A 20,464-nucleotide genomic window follows, 5' to 3' on the forward strand; every position below is an offset into this window, starting at 1 on the left:
AATGCCGAAGACACCAAGCAGCACACATCGTTCAAATTATACTAATAACGGGCAAACAAGTCGTCCTACTCACAAAATGCTAAGCGCTAAGCAGGAGTAGCAACTTCAAATGTACCATAAGACTGTTATGTCTCGGCCAGGGGACATAACCCAATGCCTTCTCAAAGGGGCGAACGCTTAACTAATGTCAAAATATATACAAAGGAAACACTTCAAATAAAGAAGCAGTGTGCGCAAGTCGATTTTAGACGTTAAGCGTCCTCGCAACAGTCAGGGTAATATAGGAACGGGTTGCAAAATGGGATTGGTCCATTTAAACTTTAGTTCCATATCTTTACTTGTTTACCGAAACTCTAGTATATCTAAAGAACTTTAAGTGCAATGGATATCAGAATACTAATGCTATAATAAAAAATGTAAAAAAAAAGTACAATGTAAAACTCGTAAGGATTTAACAATTGGATCAATAATTTCCAGATTTTAAGGTGAAACAGGCGTTAGCCCTTTATTAGCTTAATTCGATTAGATTTCTCTTTCTCGTAAATCACACAGAAATCTAGGACTAGGTGTTGCTGGTCGTTAATGAACCCTCTGTTAAGTCACCTTTATTCAATACTTTTGGCTGTTTGTATACCAAAGGTGTAAACCGGACATACTACATAACGATGCGTTAAGTACCAGGTTACAAAACACTCAAAACTTATTTAGAGGCTACCGGAATGACTGGAAGCCAGACATTAATTCTTGCATCGCATATAGCTGTACGGAATTTGGTGCTTAGACCGTTGCCTTGCTTGTCTGTTCATTTCCATTTTGATTGAGTAAAAACCCACTTCGCGTTAATCCTTTATATATAATTGTCTTCTGTTTCCTATTATTTTACGCTAGGTGTAACTATGTTTCCACAATGGTAATTTACACTCCTTTATGAAATATTAAAGATGAATAATTTCTTTTGAAATGGAAGCCTAAACAATGAATCAAGTTAAGTAGTAGAATTTATATAAATGATGTAAGAAGATAAATATAAAATGAGAAAAGGAGTGTGAATACGTAGATTTGTACGATTCCAAAATGAAACAATCCGAAACAAACTTGATTGACTTCGTCGGCGGAAAGATAAATTCTTTATTAATGACTTCCACTTGAGAAGTGGTGTAACAAAATAATCCAAAACATTATGTGGAATAAAACATTTATTCACCCTTAGCATTTCGACAATCATCGACTACCAGGACATTATTATAATGGACAACATGCTTCACATCCATTGTTCAATGTCCAATTCAATAGCGATACTTTATTGTGATAAATTCCTGCAATACATAACCAAGATATTACATACAAATTACAGGTAAAAGATCAAAACATTCAAATGTCATTCCTATCTCTTGAATAGGTATTCCTCTGTCTCTCTTTACATACATGATATGAGATCTGCTAATTGCTTAGGGTAATTGTTTGGGACAATGTCTCCATGTGATAGCGCGGAACCGATGCCGACTTTCTATCTCTATTAGCATCAGTTCTGAGCACTATAAAATCAACAAAACACTAGCAAAACACCGCCGACATTAAACAATATCGATCTTTGAGTAATGAATTTGACTCATACTCCAATATCACCTGTGACATTAAAACTATTCGCACTGTATGTTTAACTCTGTACACAACGCCGAAAGCAAAACATTTCCAGAAACCTTTTTCGAAATAGCTGTCCAGATAAACCATAAAGAACAAAATTGAAAGAGTGATTCAAGGTTGTGCCAATAATTGCAATGGTAAAGGGAATCGGGATCAGTTCCATGGCGCTATCCCAGCTTTTGCCGTTAACGATTGCAAATAAAGATATTCCGATAAATGGCAGGAAACAGACGATGAAGAAAGCAGTCACTGTAAACAACATGGTGACTGTTTTCATGGTCGAATTCTTTATATTTGCTGTTGAAGACCCACTGTTCTCGTTGGTGCCTGATGTCAGATGCCGCCGTCTGCTAGTTGACCGGAAGATTTCCCTGATTATAAATATGTTGAGGAAACCGATTAGACTGAATGGGATCAGAACATAGACGGACATATCAATATAGAAACCGTATTTAAAGCAATAGTCATTGGTGAATTCTGGTACAAGACATGTTGAGTAAGCATCATCCCATTGTAGACATGCAATCGGAAAATTGAGTGCTACGATAACCAGAAAGACGGCACCGATGGTAAATAATGCACGCTTTCTGGAACAGTACTGAGTGACTTTAAAAGGATGGCACACGGCAATGTAGCGATCGACGGTGACGGATACTGTGATCCAGGAGGATAAGTGCGAGAATGTTCGCAAACATGCCTCGATCGGAGAACATGTGATTTGTACGGGGTCTTCAGATGTTAGCTCAATAAAAAAGACAGCCAACCCGAAAGCAAGTGCAGCGATGTCGGAGAGGGATAGGAACGCGAGATACATGTAGAATGAAGACTTGGCTATTTGAAACAATATCACAGACGAGATACTGTTCCCAATCAGTCCAAATAAGGAAATGATTGGCAAGACGATTCCATGAAAGTAAAAGTCGAACTCGGTATATATCCCGTTGTCATGGTGAGTATAATTGTTGGCGACATCACTTCCATTAGGCATATGAGTCGTTTCATTTTGAATATTGAAGTTCCGGTCTCCCATGATTCCACTGAAAAATATAAAATTTGTTAATTACAATGTGGTCAATAGTTATATTTTCTGAACGGACCATCAACACTGACATATTATGCTTCGAAATATAAATGTAAATGCACTTTATGCGGTTTTATTATACATCTGAAAATTTTGCGCTCAGCATATAGGAGTGGGACGACTGGTTCGCCCGTTGTCAGTATAATTTGACCGGACGGGGTGTGCTGCTGGGTGTCTTCGGCAGTATGCTTCAGTGCGGTAGCACTAAACATCGGCAAAATGTCCGGTCTATCACAAGGAGACCTAACACGAACATACGGCAGTCTCCCAAAACACACATACGCACTCACCACACGCGGGAGGCCGTCCTTAAATGACCATAGCTGTTAATAGAACGTTAAACAAAACAAGAGGCCCAAGGGCCTTAACGGTCATCTGACTCTAAATCAAAAACCTTATATTATTGTAGTATGCATTCTCTGTAGCAAGTATATAGTGGCACTGTTGGATTTCTGACCGACCCAATAAATAACAACACTTGGTAAGGACCATCTCAGGATCATTTCTGGTAAGTTAGAGCTGAATCCCACCGGTGGAATTTGAGAAGAAGTTTAAAATAGGCATTGTTCAGGAAAACCATGATTGCACAATCATGTTACAAAATGGCCACCATGGCTGCCAAGTCAATGATTTTACGAGGCCGAAAAATAACACCACTTTGTTGGCTCGCCTTCCTTGACATCCTCACCCATTTCCAGCTCAATGGCACCAAGGGAACTGGAGAAGAAGTTTAAAATGTGTTTTTCAAGATGGCGGCTATTGCGGCCACCTTGGATTTCGGACTGACCCGAAAAATAACAACACTTGGTCAGGATCATATCAGGATCACATCATGCAAGTTTCAGCTCAATAGCACTTGTGGAACTGGAGAAGAAGTTTAAAATGTGTTTTTCAAGATGGCGACCACGGCGGCCATCTTGGATTTTGGACCGACCCGAAAAATAACAACACTTGGTCAGGACCATCTCAGGATCATTTCTGGCAAGTTTCAGCTCAATAATAGCACTTGTGGAACATGAGAAGAAGTTTAAATGTGTTTTCAAAATGGAGGCTATGGCGGCCATCTTGGACTTCGGACAGACCCGAAAAATAACAACACTTGGTCAGGACCATCTCAGGATCATTTCAGGCAAGTTTCAGCTCAATCCCACTGGTGGAACTGGAGAAGAAGTTTAAAATGTGTTTTTCAAGATGGCGGCCACGGCGGCCATCTTGGATTATGGACCGACCCAAAAAATAACAACACTTGGTCGGGATCTTATCAGAATCATTTCAGGCAAGTTTCAGCTTAATAGCACTAGTGGAACTTGAGAAGAAGTTTAAAATGTGTTTTTCAAGATGGCGGTTACCGCGGCCATCTTGGATTTTGGACCAACCTGAAAAATAACAACACTTGGTCAGGACCATCTCAGGATCATTTCTAGCAAGTTTCAGCTCAATAGCACTGGTGGAACATGAGAAGAAGTTTAAAATGTGTTTTCAAAATGGTGGCTATGGCGGCCTTCTTGGATTTCGGACCGACCCGAAAAATAACAACACTTGGTCAGGACCATCTCAGGATCATTTCAGGCAAGTTTCAGCTCAATCCCACTGGTGGAACTTGAGAAGAAGTTTGAAATCGGGTCAGATGACCTAATAAACCAAACCAAACCAAACCAAACCCTTATTTAGGTGAGGTTTCCAGCAGTGATAATTTCTCGTAGGGGTCGACCTTAAGACTTTTTTACACATAGGAGACAACTCCCTGATACATTGCTTTGTGCCATCCAAATTGGTACCAATGGCTGTAACTAATTACGTAACTATATTTCTAAATCAAGAACGCATACATGTACAGTATAGTCACAAAACAGATAAAAATAAAAATTATTTATTTTTACGAAATAGAAAAGATTGTACCGTGAACTAAATACCAAAATACTATTAACAGTAAGCATATCGCCGATAAGACATATTTTAAACAATTTTGAGAAAAAAGTCGACTTTTTGTACATGAACGACTTTTTCACTGTTGATCTGGTTTATTATTGTTTAACGTCCTTTATTGCATTTTTGCCAGTGAAATATAGAAATTTATCAAACTAATAAAACTTTTATTTTCACTGCAGCGATGAGCAGTGAAAATATAAGTTTTCCATTTTTGACCAATGAGAGCGACCCTTTGTATTCACCTCGTTGAAACTTGCCGATTTTTCCAATCGAAGCGGAGATAGATAAATTGGTTATTTTCCTGTCTTTCTGAAATTTTCAGATTAGTTTCTGACAAAATACTCACTAGACGTTGGCTATTCATGCTCAGATTCTCCAAAAACGGCAGAAAACATTTAAATTGCGTTGATCCGTCCTTTCAAAATGGCGCCGTCAAGTTAACGTGGAGTAACGTCACAAAGAGATGACGTCATTACTGATTCCCGCACTTTTTGACACTATTAATTTTTTGATGTTTTTTTATTTTGTTTTTAAGTTGATGAAATGCATGAAAAGAAAATTGAATGGTTTCCCCTTAAATATAACATATATTTCACTCGTATGACAGAATATTTCGATATTTTTCACTCGTGCTTCGCACTCGGTCTTTAAAAATGGTAGTTGCTACTCCTGTTTAGCGCTCAGCATATTTGGAGTGGGACGACTGGTTCGCCCGTTGTCAGTATAATGTGACCGGGTGGGGTGTGCTGCTGGGTGTCTTCGGCAGTATGCTTCAGCAAGGTAGCTCTATAAATCGGCAAAAGTTCCGGCCTATCACAAGGAGACTTAACACGAACATACCGCAGCCTCCCAAAACACACATACGCACTCACCACACGCATGCATGTAGCACGCACGGGAAGCCGTCCTTAAATGACCTTAGCTGTTAATAAGACGTTAAACAAAATAAACCAAACCAAACCAAAAATATCGTTATTCTGTCATACTCGTGAAATATATGTTATATTAAACGGGAAACCATTCAATATCCTCTATATATACAGCTAAGGTCATTTAAGGACGGCCTCCCGTGCGAGCGACATGCATGCATGTACGTGTGGTGAATGCAAATGTGTTTTGGGAGACTGCGTTATGTTTGTGTTAAGTCTCCGTGTGGTCGCCTGGAACTTTTGCCGATATATAGTGCTACCTCACTGGAGAATACCACCGAAGACACCCTGGACCCCACCCGGTCACACTATACTGACAACGGGCGTCCAACTCCTAATATTCTGGGCGCTAAGCAGGGAGTAGAAACTACCAAGACTGGTATGTCTCGGACAGGGGACAGAGCATAAAGCCTTCCTCACAGGGGCAAACGCCCAGCTAAAGGCCAAAAGTGAGGCATTGTTAAGGGAGACATATAAGGAAGGAGAAAATTCTGAGGAAAGGAGAGAAAAGATAAGATCCCGAATTTAGTCGCCTCTTACGATCATGCTATGGGGCAGGAGGGTACAATTCTTACGCCCTGCATGAAGGGAAAAATTTTAATGCCCTTAATTTCCATATTCAAAGATTTCAAAATTATTTAGTGTATAGAGAGCTGTGCCACTCCTATCCTATCCTGCCCAAGGATCAAAATTTTAAAATTTGGGCAAAATGATGACTTTTGGCCTTCATGTGTGTCACACCAATATGACCGGGTGGGGTGCGGCAAAAGTTCCGGCCTATCACAAGAAGACTTAACACGAACATACCGCAGCCTCCCAAAGCACACATACACATTCACCACACGCATGCATGTCGCACGCACGGGAGGCCGTCCTTAAATGACCTTGGCTGTTAATAGGACGTTAAACAAAATAAACCAAACCAAACACCAATGACTTTTTTCTAAATGTTTTTTACAACCCATAGTTACGCATTAAAGTCATGTCAATTCAATTCAAACTTAATTTATATTCGGTACAGATTATAATAGGTCAACATTAGATCTAATGAGCTATCAAAACCGACTCAAACAGTAAGACATGCACAGATACAAAAGAAATAAAAAAATAATAAAACAGCAAAAACATAAGCTTACAAGGATATTTACCCGATTTTGAGTTTAAAAACATTATTTTAGAACTTAATACATTGTAAAAACAGATCAGTGCAGAAAATAATTGTTCGGAAGTCTATTTCTTTTTGGATACCTCTTTAGATATAGCAGTAGCACTTGACAATATGGGGAAACTGACCGTCTGATGTTTTGTGTCCGTCTATATGTTCTGTCTGCATGTGCTGCATTTCATTGTTGCCAATACCAGCTGTTTTTTCACTGATTTGAATTGTGTGAGTGAAGTTGTTATTCTGATGTGATTTGGTAGGGCATTCCAGATTGAAGGTGCTTCTGACAGAAAAGAGTGCTTGCTATATTTTGTTGCCCTAACATGTAATAATATATGCAGTGTTGTGATATCTGAATGTGTATGGGTTTTTTCTGTGATATTGTTTAAGTCATGGAAGTATGTTGGTGTTTGTTTGTTTGAGATTTTAAAGACTTCTATTGCAAAATTTCTGAGTTTCATGAGTCTCCTTAGTGATGGTAATTTTGAACGGGCTAGTATTTTTTTGTATCTTCCTGTGTGTCGTATTTGAATCTTAGTCCCCTTTCCTGAATGTTTTCAATTGTTTGGGTGTTGGTTGCTCCGCAGATGTGCCATGCGAGTGGACAGAAATTAAAGTTCGAAGGGATAAACGCCTGTGATGTTTGATTAATATATGGTATTAAATATCACCACTGCACACATAAATAGTGAAACAATATTTGTACTAGCAGTTACATTGACATTGAAATTCGACCTATCATACCGATATTCAAACAATTTCATGCATGGAACTATATTGTTTTTATATCTTTCAGAGAAATAATTTAATTGAAAAAAATGTTTATATATATATATTAATATATTAACCATTAAATACTCCCAGGTATATACTATATACGATTTTGATTGTATGTTAAATATATAGGACTTTTACCCTTTTACAATGTTCTGTATATATAAAAAATACCAATTTTTGATTTTGTCGAAATGTTCACCGGAGACAATCAACACACTATACTAGATTTTGACCAAAATATGTTTGTGTGCTAATGCCTGGAATTAGTGTTCACCTATCTAAGATAAGGTGCACTACCCAAGGTAACTCTACTAAATTATTATTATTTTTTTTTTGAGAACTTTTACTATTTCACGACATCTGTAGTTGAACTCATAGCTTGCATCACACTTTACTGATTACTACATGAATAGAGTCGAAAGCGGTGTTTGTGTCTAACTGTGAGGTACTAGCAAAGTCCCTATAGTTGCTGGATTTTTTCAAAAGGAGACCTTCAAACAACTCGATGTTGAAATTGACAGTTTACGGGGTTTTGTTTTTTCTTGAAAATTTTACCATCATTACAAATTGTTTTTGTGTACAAGAACCAAAAGTGGATGTCTCATTTTCGTAAGGTAATGTCATAGCTAAAATTGTACCTATGTATTTAATTGCAGAAAATCATACTCTTGAGACCATTTGACAGCATACGGCAATGTTGTGATAGTTTTTTTATTAAAGAAAGTGAGCCCTATCGTACATATCTTACGGGCAACACTATAAGTAGGCCATGGCACAGGGCTATGACATCTTTTGAATTTTTTAAAACATACATCATTGGTTGTTTTAAGGTTGCAAAAAATAACAGCTGGTTTTGGTCAAATTGGTTCGAAGTCCTTTTGACATGTTCTTTTCTCTTTCTTAATAACTTTCCTCCGTCTTATGTCTCCTCTGGTCATCGCTCTTATAATTCCATTTCGATTGCCCCTTGGAAACAACATTATTAAACTGATTTTATCCGAACTGCTTTACATTTTTTAATTGATTCAATTTTGATGCTTCAACATTGACATTTTACAGCATTATAAAATCATATAGCTAGAATTAATTTATTCAGTAAATGTATTTATATATAGATATGTATACTTTATTAATCTATTCTTACCTTCAGATCATAACTCATATTAATACTTGCTATGATATGAAGGTATCGATAACAAATAAATATACTGAAAAAGTTAATACAAGTTTATTTAATCTCGCAAAACTGATTTTGTTTTGATTGCTCAGAACGTTTGTTTTTTCCCCATTACATTAAGGAACGTCTTCGTTCTCTTGTGATGAGAGATTTATTTTCCAAGAAAGACGTTAGAAACAAAGTTATTAACTACACGAGAACTATTTCGTACGACTTCGACACGTAAAATACACTTAGGATGAAATTTTGATATTCTGATCAACAGCCAATCTTATTGAAATATAGATGCTTAAGTCTCCCTACGTTAAATGAACATCGTTGATGTAACGTAATGAAAATTAGCATCTATATTTTAATTAGATTGATCGACAGGCTATCTCTAGTTTGGTGACCATACCATCCAAAATTCTGTTGGCATAACCATGGATAGACTGTGTCCCAGACGACCGAGTTGGTTTTGTTTTCATAAGATATTGATTATATATGAGCTGATCACAGAATATAACAAACCTTGAATTTTACCCATGAATTGATGATGTCATGACTTTTAGATAACAAAATAGTATTGGCATTGGAAATAATCACCCGGTAGTCAATATACTGATGCCTCACTAGATGGTTTTTCAATGTCAAAAATCCTGTTGTTGAATTCGAAGGTTATCTAAACCATATATACATGTAACATGTTTTATATCAATTAGATGGTGACATTGGCATGCTTGTTTATATGTATTAAAACAATTACCGATTGAAATGTGTATAATCAACATAATCAATGTTTTCCTACATGGAGTCCTTTTTCTTAAACAGAGGAAAATATGTGCTTACCTGAGAAGGTTGATATATCTGGTAAAATCTGCAAAATTATTCAGGTAAATTACAGCGTTCTTGGCGGCGTTGCTTGATTGTAACAAAACTGCGATGTGGTGCTTTAAATAGCGACAGTAAGACAGGCAGAAGATAAATTGAATAGCATCGCAGTTGTCACATGACGTTATTGTACAGAGAGATTGGCATTGGCTGATTGACTATCCAATGCTTGACTCGGTATTCGTCCTTTACATCATTCAGGTTTATATATATTTATCAAAAAGGCTGGAACGCATGAATAAGCCATATTGGCGATCCAATTTTAAATACCATCTCAAGACTTGAATGCACTTTAATTTTGTACATGGTGTAGTTTTGTTATACTTACTAGAAAAACAGCTAATCTATGTGCTATTGGAAAATGCCAGAAAACACATACAGTTTAGAAACACATGGTCTAACAAAAGCACACAAATTTCCTCCTTTTCGTGGAAATATAATGTTAAGTTCATCATCATTCAAATTCAAGTTTTTACCTCTTTTTTGCAAGAGTATTGCGTGTCCGTTAGGTTTGTAACTGTAGTATCTCAAAGCGATCTATCTTGCAATGTGCGTACGCCCTGCAGGTAGGGTAGGGCGTGAGGAGTGTACCTGCTGCCCCCATTGCATTATCGTATGAGGCGACTAAATTTAGGATCGTATCTTTTCTCTTCTTTCTTATAAGAATTCTCCTTCCTAATGTCTCCCTTGACAATGCCTCACTTTTGGCCTTTAGTTGAGCGTTCGCCCATGTGAGGAAGGCTTTGGGTTCTGTCCCCTGGCCGAGACATACCAAAGTCTTTAAAAATGGTAGTTGCTACTACTGCTAAGCATATTAGGAGTGGGACGACTGGTTCGCCCGTTGTCAATATAATGTGACCGGGTGGGGAGTCCTGTTGGGTGTCTTCGGCAGTATGCTTCAGTGAGGTAGCACTGTAAATCGGCCGTTCTTATATGACCTTAGCTGTTACTAGGACGTTAAACAAATAAAACCAAACGTGTAGCATACCTTAACATATCAAAGTGAAAATGAAAGTTAGTGGTTCCTTACCTATGCAATCAGTCCGTGTAATACCAGTTTAAACATATTTTATGTGAACATTTCAGATTAAATTGGAAACAATTTATAAAACCTAGCAACGCCCTCTTTCAAAAGACAGTATATAGTGGTAAATGCATGTCAGCATTTAATGCATTTGATATATACTTATAGATAAAACAAACATCTTAACATTATTAAATTCTGATGTAGATACACAATAAATTAGATACATGTAAGTTATTGTATGTAAATTAGAAATGAATCACCATTTTGGCTATAAATGGTATTTTCAATTACAGATTTTAGCTACGACAGTCTTTGGAAATCGATTGGTATTCCTAATATATTCTTGTACTAATAATCATATATAATCATCATCATCGTCGCGCTTTAGGTTATAAGAACAATTAAACACAAAAATCATATCAATAGATATATCATATTAAGACAATTTTCTATGAAGTATATCACGACAGTGATTCTATACTTTACACTAAAAAAAAGTAATAAAATTGATTTTTTAACGAATACCAAGCTGTTCTTGTTCTGTTTTATAAGGATTAAATCTGCATTCTATTTCTTCCACCAATAATCAAATAACAGCAAAATCATGGTTCATATAATGTTTAATATCTACGCTGTTATTTGAAGAATATGCTAGAAAAGTGTCGTTGGCAAACATTCCAAATATTGAAAACAAGTTTTCTCAAATTGCATTGATATGTAAAAGTATAGTAGGTATGAAGTGGTACTAAAGCCCAGGTTATTTATGGGACTCCAGGGTTCCGTTTCTTTAAATAATGACAAGAGATAAAGTTTTGGACAGGCTAAATGTAGTACACAGGAACGACAGATACCAAAGAAGGTTATCACAAACAACAACACATTGTATACATGTGAAAAAAATTGAGCGCGACGTGCCTTCACTATGCTGCCCTGCAGGTAGGGCGTAAGTGATCGTAAGAGGCGACTTAATTTGCTATCTTATCTTTTCTCTTTCTTAGCAACGTTCTTCTTCCTAATGTCTCCCTTGACAATGCCTCACATTTTGCCTTTTTTTGAGCGTTCGCCCTGTGAGGAAGGCTTTGGGTTCTGTCCCCTGGTCGAGACATACCAGAGTCTTTAAAAATGGTAGTTGCTGCTCCTGCTAAGCGCTCAGCATACAAGGAGTGGGACGACTGGTTCGCCCGTTGTCAGTATAATGTGACCGGGTGGGGTGTCCTGCTGGGTGTTTTCGGCAGTATGCTTCAGTGAGGTAGCACTATAAATCGGCAAAAGTTCCGGCCTATCACAAGGAGACTTAACACGAACATACCGCAGCCTCCCAAAACACACATACGCACTCACCATACGCATGCATATTGCACGCACGGGAGGCCGTCCTTAAATGACCTTAGATGTTAATAGGACGTTAAACAAAATAAACCAAATTGACCTTCAAACTGACGGTCACCAAAATGATAGTGTAATGATTTTGAATGAATCTGGCATCTGAGATGAAACATTTCAAAAAAGGAGTTGGACGAGGGGAGATAACCCATACAGCACATTGTACAAGTTATCTCCCCTCGCCCAAATCCTTTGATTTTTAAATACTTAGAATATAAAGGGAAATATTCAAAATGGCATCTCGAATTAACGACAAGTGTTACTGAAAAACTAAGGACAGCAAAATCATCAGAATGACAAACTGCGTCATACTTCAAAAGAATTTTGGAAAAAGATTGAAAAATGACGATTTTCTAAAAATAGACACATTTGATCCCATAGCTTACTTGTTTAGGTCACCTGAGACAAAGTCTCAAGTGACCTATTCTTATCGCCTTTTGTCCGTCGTCGTCCGTCGTGCGTCGTGCCTCGTCCGCCCGTAAACAATCTACATTCTCAACTTCTCCCAAACCACTGAACCAAATTCAATGAAATTTGGCAGGGAGCTTCTATGGCTAAAGGTCAACTAAAATTGTGAATTATACGGTCCCCATCCACCGGGGGCCTGCGGGGCGGGGCCAAAAAGGGTCAAATTGACTAAAATTTCAAAAATCTTCTCCTCTCCTCTCAGATAAGGTGGAATCAAACACTCTTCATAGATGAAAGGGTCTTAAGGTGCTCTACCAAAAGTGTGAATTTCATGTCCCTGGGGTCTCACGTTTGCCCCTCGGGAGGAGGTAAACTTTACTATAGTTTATATAGAGAAATCACATTTTTGACTATTTTTTGTTGGATTTACAGTCAAACCTCGATGATTCGAACTTCGTTGATTCGAATTTTTCGCTGTATCGAACTTTTTGCTTGGTCCCGAATTTTCTCACTATATAATACTACTAACGAAACTATGTATGATTCGAATTTTTATAAATCGAAGTTTTCGATGTATCGAACTTTTTTCATGACCCGTTAGCTATGATATTATAGGTAATTGACATCTCATGATTCGAACAAAAAATTTACCTGTACTGACCACTGGACAGGTGTTTGTCGTGACCCCTGCGGCAAGATTTCACACCTCTCCCCCAAATGCCCCGACTGACAATAGGGATAAGGATAGCGTGTGTTGTCACTCCCGGTCATGGGGTTAATTAATAATCAGACCAAATTGATAGATAAAAGGTGTATTTAGAAGCCATGACATTTAATCACTCCGGTAAAACATTTCGGTAGTCGCCTCTGATAATCTCCGCCGCCATTGAAATCAGCGGTCGGTGAGTAAATTTTACGGAACTGTAAAACAACCGGACCAATTTTAAACACAAACAATTAGCGATGGCTTCACTCATATTCAAAGTGTCACGTTTCAAACTTATACATAAATATCCAAGTAAATCGATTATTTGTCATTCAATCATGCATTCTCCAACCGATCGGCATTCCGTATTTTATATGCACATAACGTAAACGCACGTGTCTTTAGCAGAAAAGCCTAACGACTTACGTAAGTGTTCATTGTACTTCTTTTGCTTTATCTGTTAAACGCGATATAAGTGTTTTGTAACCGATACAAATTTTGTTTAATTAATGAAATGCTTAGATATAATTAATGAAAATAATTTTTATTTTGTTGTGTTTGAGGTATAACTTTTCGATGTGAGCCTGACAGGCGACGATCAACAAGAAGACACTGAGGACATGTAACGTTAACAGATATGGTCATTATCAAGAAAACATCAATCTATTGTCAACCATGAATAATTCGAAGTTCCGCTGTTTCGAAGTTTTTCTGTAAGTCCCTTGAACTTCGAAACATCGTATATTGGAATTCATACTAACTTGGTTCAAATTATCAGCATGGGATGACAGTTAAATGGTATGTACATGTTGGCCCTGGTTGACCCCCAGGGGCTGGCGGCCGGGGCCAAAAAGGGTCGAATTGACTGAAATTTCAAAAATCTTCTCTTCTCTCAGATATGGTAGAATCAAATACTCTTCATAGATGGAAGGGTCTTAAGGTGCTTTACCAAAATTGTGAATTTCATGACCCTGGGGTCTCACCTTTGCCCCTGGGGAGGGGGTAAACTTTACTATAGTTTATATAGGGAAATCACATTTTTGATTATTATTTGTTGGATTTGTATTGAAATTCATTCTAACTTGGTTCAAATTATCAGCATGAGATGACAGTTTGATGGTATGTACATGTTGGCCCTGGTTGACCCCCAGGGGCTGGTGGGCGGGGACAAAAAGGGTCAAATTGACTGAAATTTCAAAAATCTTCTTCTCTACTCTCAGATATGGTAGAATCAAATACTCTTCCTGGATGGAAGGGTCTTAAGGTGCTTTACCAAAACTGTAAATTTCATGACTCTGGGGTCTCACGTTTGCCCCTGGGGAGGGGGTAAACTTTACTATAGTTTATATAGGGAAATCACATTTTTGACTATTATTTGTTGGATTTCTATTGGAATTTCTTCTAACTTGGTTCAAATTATCAGCATATGATGACAGTTTGATGGTATGTACATGTTGGCCCTGGTTGACCCCCAGGGGCTGGTGGGCGGGGCCAAAAAGGGTCATATTGACTGAAATTTCAAAAATCTTCTTCTTACAACCCAAATAAGGTAGAATTGAATACTCTTAAGGTGCTTTACCATAATTGTGAATTTCCTAGCCCTGGGGTCTCACGTTTTCCCCATGGGAGGGGATACACTTTACTATAGTTATAGGGAAATCACATTTTTGACTCTCATTTGTTTTATTTGTTTTGAAATTCATTCTTTCATTCGAATTTACTGAAATATTTCAAAAATCAGGTGACCGTTAAGGCCCACGGGCCTCTTGTTTTATTTGACCTTTGACCTGAAAACTTTTTGTGGTAAATGTTAGCGCCAGGCATTATCTACAAATAACATAATTACATGACCTCTAGAATAAATCCTTTTTTAGTTATGGTCATTTTAAACTTTTTAAAACATGACGTCATGGCGGCCATATTGGATTGTGGATCGACCCCCATGATAACAAGACTTGGTCAGTACCATCTCATAACCGTTTTGTCAAAGTTTATGTTGAATCGCACTGGTGGAATTTGAGAAGAAACTTAAAATGTGAGTTGTAGGCATACATAAGATATAGAGAGAAATATTCAAAATGGCGTCCCGCGTTAACGACAAATGTTACCAAAGAACTAAGGAAATCAAAATCATCAGAATGATAAACTGCATCATATTTTGAAAAAAAAATCGAAAATATTGAAAAATGAGGGTTTTCTAAAAATAGACAAAGTTGACCTCATAAGAAACTTTTATATTTGACCTCTGACCTGAAATCTTTTGGTGAGTAAAGTTAGCACCAGGTATAATGAACAAATAACATAATTACATGACCTCTTTAAAATGAATCCTTTTTTAGTTTTGACCATTTCTAAACTTTTCAATACATGACGTCATGGCGGCCATATTGGATTTCAGACCGACCCCATGATAACAAGACTTGGTCAGTACCATCTCATAGACATTTTGTTAAACTGTGTGGTGAATCGCACTGGTGGAATTTGAGAAGAAACGTAAAATGTGAGTTGTTGGCATACCCCAAAAAATATAGAAATTTTCAAAATTTGCCTTTTCGGTAACCGGAAGTGCTATTGAAAAACCAAAGGTACCAAAATAATCAGAAAGACATACTGCATTCATATTTAAAATATTTTTTGAAAATAGAGAAAAAATTAAAAAATCTAAAAATAGCAATTTTTGACCTCTGCTATGTTGGCCATCTTGGCGGCTGCGGCATCCATGCTGGATTTCGGACCAATCCGAAAAATAATAACTCTTGATTAGAAACATCTCTGGATTAATTCTGGCAAGTTTTGGCTCAATCACACTGTTGAAGCTTGAACAAAAGTTTGTTGAATAAAAAAAATTGAAAAATAACTCATTTGAACCATGTGACCTTGAATGAAAATCAAGGTCATTTCAATGAAAATCAAGGTCATTTCTGTTAACATACTTTGTAGTCCTTAACGCAAGCTTGCTATAGACCAAAAATGAGTTCTCTGGGCCTCTTGGTTCATGAGGATTTGTCCTCTAACGATTTAGCAATGATTGCGCAATCACTGAAAATTTCAAGATGGCGTACTGCCTTAACCGGAAGTGATATGAAAACACAGAAGGTATGAACACGATCGAATTGGCATACACCATTGATTTGTAAAAGAATTTTTCAAAAAAAATTATAACGAAAAATTTCTAAAAATAGCATAACTTTGACCTCCAGCGTTTTTTTTTTGTTTGACCTCTAACCTCAAAGCCGTAATTATGTAAAAGTTGGCCCCAGATGAATCCTAAATGAATATACCTTTGAATATTTTTAACCTCATACCGTGTTTGAGTTGTGGCCATTTAAGCAAAATAAGCTTTGACGTCATGGCGGCCATTTTGGATTTTTCGACCTACTTAATTTTTATTTCCTGCACCCCTTCAAATCATTCTTTAATCAAGGCTGAAAAAGAAATCTGAATAACTTTAACCAGTTTGGCGTTACAGTTTCTTGTAAATGAAATGCAGAAGATTAGGAAGAATAATAATAATAATAAGAAACAGAACAAAAACAAAGTGAAAAGCCCTAATAATAAAAAGAAAAAGCATAACAATAACAATAGGGATTTCCATCCGAAATTGAAACTGATGGAAATCCCTAATAAAGCCACATGCTTATCTATTACATATACACCTACACGTACGTACACACCTAATACTTGAATAGGTATGTTATATCATTGGACCTTCTCTACTATCCCAGGAACTTAAAGTAACACAAATGAAAATATGATATGTACATTTACGTGTATGTGTATTGTAGCCAGACAATCTAAGAAAATTGCTAGACTTTGTTACATGTACTTTTCCTCACTGTTATTTAGCATTTTTGATAAAGTTCATTTTGTCTGTTAGCGTTAGACTGGGGATGTATGCTGTGTTTTTTAATGTTTTGTTTTTGTTATTATTTTTCCAATTTCTGAAGCGACATGTAAGCTGCACTTAGCCTGTAGTTGAGATTATCTTTCCAATGATATGTGATCTAAGAATTTCAATTCAATTTATTTATTAACTGGACCATATTGCCAATTGGTACATATTGTATACACAATCGTAATATACGTGAACAGCAATACAAAATGCAAAGTGGGGAACGAGTGACGGATCTGTACATATAGCCTGGATCTTCTTGGCTTCAAAAATAAATTTTCATGGTATGATATAATTCACTGACATGTTACACTCAATAACTTACTAGTAGGGTGACACCTAAAGGAGTGTCATTGAAGGAATGAAGTGTAGTGAGGGGCGATAACTCTGTTTGAGCACGAAAGACGGATAAAAATAAATACTCAAGATAATATAAGAATATCAATCTTGAGTTCAGAGGTTCCATGCACGAGTCCTGGTTTTCATCAAAATCGCTCAATGCCAATATTTCGACCAATAAGTTTGGTTTGGTTTGGTTTGGTTTATTTTGTTAAACGTCCTATTAACAGCTAAGGTTATTTAAGGACGGTTTGTTTGTTTGTTTATGTTTTACGGCCCATCGACAACTAGGGTCATTTAGGGCCAAACAATATACTATCGTTTTTTTTATTTTTAAAGTTAAAATCAGATAAAATTTGTCATTTTTAAAAGCATTCGTATTGTATATTTAGATCATTATGATAAAAAAAGTTGGTTAAAAATGGTAAAATATATATATGTACGAATAGATTATGTGAACTTTGTGATATAAATAGAACGACAAAGAGAGTAACGTAAAAGACATCAAATTCTATAGAATAGATCGATTTCTTTCAAGTAGCTAAATATTGTTTAAGGACGGCCTCCGGTGCGTGCGACATGCATGCGTGTGGTGAGTGCGTGTGTGTGTGTTTTGGGAGGCTTCGGTATGTTCGTGTTAAGTCTCCTTGTGTTAGGCTGGAACTTTTACCGATTTATAGTGCTACCTCACTGAAGTATACTGCCGAAGACACCCAGCAGGACACCCCACCCGGTCACATCATACTGACAACGGGCGAACCAGTCGTCCCACTCCCAATATATTGAACGCTAAGCAGGAGTAGCAACTACCATTTTTAAAGACTCTGGTATGTCTCGGCTAAGGGACAGAACCCAAAGCCTTTCTCACAGCGGCGAACGCTCAACTAAAGGCCAAAAATGAGGCATTGTCAAGGGAGACATTAGGAAGAAGAAACTTGTTCAGAAAAAAGAGAAAAGATAAAATCCCAAACTCAGTCGCCTCCTACGATCATGCAGTGGGGACAGCAGGTACAATTCTTACCCCCTACATGTAGGCCAGTCGACCAATAAGAAGCCTCGCCGTGGTTCTATGGCAACACATCCCACGAGGTTGAATTTTCATGTAAAAGTTGACCAATTGGATGCTTCCATGTGGTTGCTATATGAATCCCGTGTGGTTGACTTCGAATTCCCCTATATTTACCATTTTCAATTCAAATCCAATATTTAAACTTCGACCAATCAGAAGCCTAAGTATGGTTGATATGACAAGGATACCCATGCAGTGGAATTTGCAGTCCCCTAATACCTCTATATAAATTTTAATCGAAATCAAACAATATATAATTTGTTTACCAGTTAGAGGCAAGCAAGTCTTTGGCGGTCATCTTGGTTGACTGATCGGAAAATAAAGGGTCAGTTGCACATCACATGACTTAGATGAACACTTGTGTAAAATCCCCTTCCTTTAGCATTGATACCTTCACTTGCACTTAATTTCCTTACTTTAACTTAATTCCCTCACTTGCACTTCATTCAATCTCGCGACATTTAAAACCCTAAATATTACGTTTGAAAATTAATACTGGCTCGAGGAAATTGACAGTTTTGTGGTTACCAGTGTATGTTTAAAAAATAATACTGGTGCGAGGGTATTGAAGGTTTTGGGGTTACCAGTGTTTAAAAATTAATACTGGCGCGAAGAAATTGAAGGTTTTGGGGTTACCAATGTATTAATTCTCACAATTGTAGTTTTTGGAATATGACACTGTAATTGATGATGAGACATAAGTACATCTATTGGCATTTATCCAAGCATAAGTTCAGGGCCTCTTGTGTGTTGTTCAATGAGGTAGTCACCAACTACTACAAGGAGACCCAGTCCCAAAATGAGCTTGACTGAACCATTCACACGTGGAGATAAAACAAGCAAACAAAAGTAACCGATGTACTAGCGGTATTCTAATCGATAAATAGTGACATATGCCATCAAAGATTACAAAATGCCATCCATATCATATGATGTCAAAATCAGGGCATCTAGTATGTTGTTATATGAGGTAGTCACCAACTACTTCAAGGAGACCCAGTCTCAAAATGATCATGCATGACTGAACCATATGTGTGGTGATAAAACCAGCAAACAAACCAACCCAAGTTCAGCTTCGGAACAAATGCACTTGCCGTATTCTAATCGATGAATAGTGACATAACCTTTTTAAAATGTCATCATTTGATGACAAAATCAAATATTAATTTACGCATACCGTATTTTATTGTAAAAATCTGTTAAAAATAGCGGTTTCATAAAAACAAGAGGCCCATGGGGCCTGTATCGCGCACCTGGTTGGATTTGGTCAAATGTCAAAATACTGTTCATGTTCAATTCGTTTTGTTTGTCAACCTCAAACAATGCTTTAAAGACATAATGAAGTCCAGACAACATGCATTCATAACTTAATGGCTTGTAGCGATTTAAAGGAATTACCATTATTTCCCATATGGGGCCCCATCCCTTTGGTCCCTTAGGGGTCAAAGTCATCATTAATGCAAAATCCGTTTTGCTTTCTCCAAGGATGTTTCTGACCAAATCGGGTTTAAATCCATTCAATACTTTATGAATAGTAGTGATTTAAAGGAATTACTTCTATTTCCCCTAATGTGCCCCTACCCTTTGGTCCCTTGAGGATCAGAGTCGCTATTTATGCAAAATCTGTTCTTCATTCCCCAAGGATGTTTCTGACTTAATTTAGTTAAAATCCATTCATACCTTTATTACTTGTAGCGATTTAAAGGAATTACCTCTATTTCCCCTATTGGGCCCCGCCCCTTTGGGCCCTTGGGGGCTAGAGTCTCCATGTATGCATTATCTGTTTCCCTTCCCCCAAGGATGTTTCTGACCAAATTGGGATCAAATAATTTCATAAACTTTATGACTAGTAGTGATTTAAAGCAATTTCCTCTTTTTGCCCGGTTTGACTCCGCCCCATTTGGCCCTTCGGGGTCAGAGTCACTATTTATGCAAAATCCGATCCCCTTCCGACAAGGATGTTTCTTACCAAATTGGGTTCAAATTCATTTATACCTTTATTACTAATAGCGATTTGAAGGAAATACCTATATTTTCCCTATTAGGCCCCGTCCCTCCGACCCCTTGGGGG

At 37.3% G+C, this 20,464-nt stretch overlaps 1 protein-coding gene across 1 annotated transcript; it reads right to left on the minus strand.

The window, feature by feature from the left end:
- Nucleotides 1–1,181: 1,181 nt before the first annotated feature.
- On the minus strand, nucleotides 1,182–2,674 carry LOC117332381 (probable G-protein coupled receptor 139). Its single transcript, XM_033891268.1, has one exon. The coding sequence runs from the start codon at nucleotides 2,672–2,674 to the stop codon at nucleotides 1,658–1,660; it is 1,017 nt and encodes a 338-aa protein (XP_033747159.1). The 3' UTR covers nucleotides 1,182–1,657.
- Between the last annotated feature and the right edge of the window lie 17,790 nt (nucleotides 2,675–20,464).

This window comes from Pecten maximus, chromosome 8 (genome assembly GCF_902652985.1).
Source record: "Pecten maximus chromosome 8, xPecMax1.1, whole genome shotgun sequence".
Classification (NCBI taxonomy): Eukaryota; Metazoa; Mollusca; class Bivalvia; order Pectinida; family Pectinidae; genus Pecten; species Pecten maximus.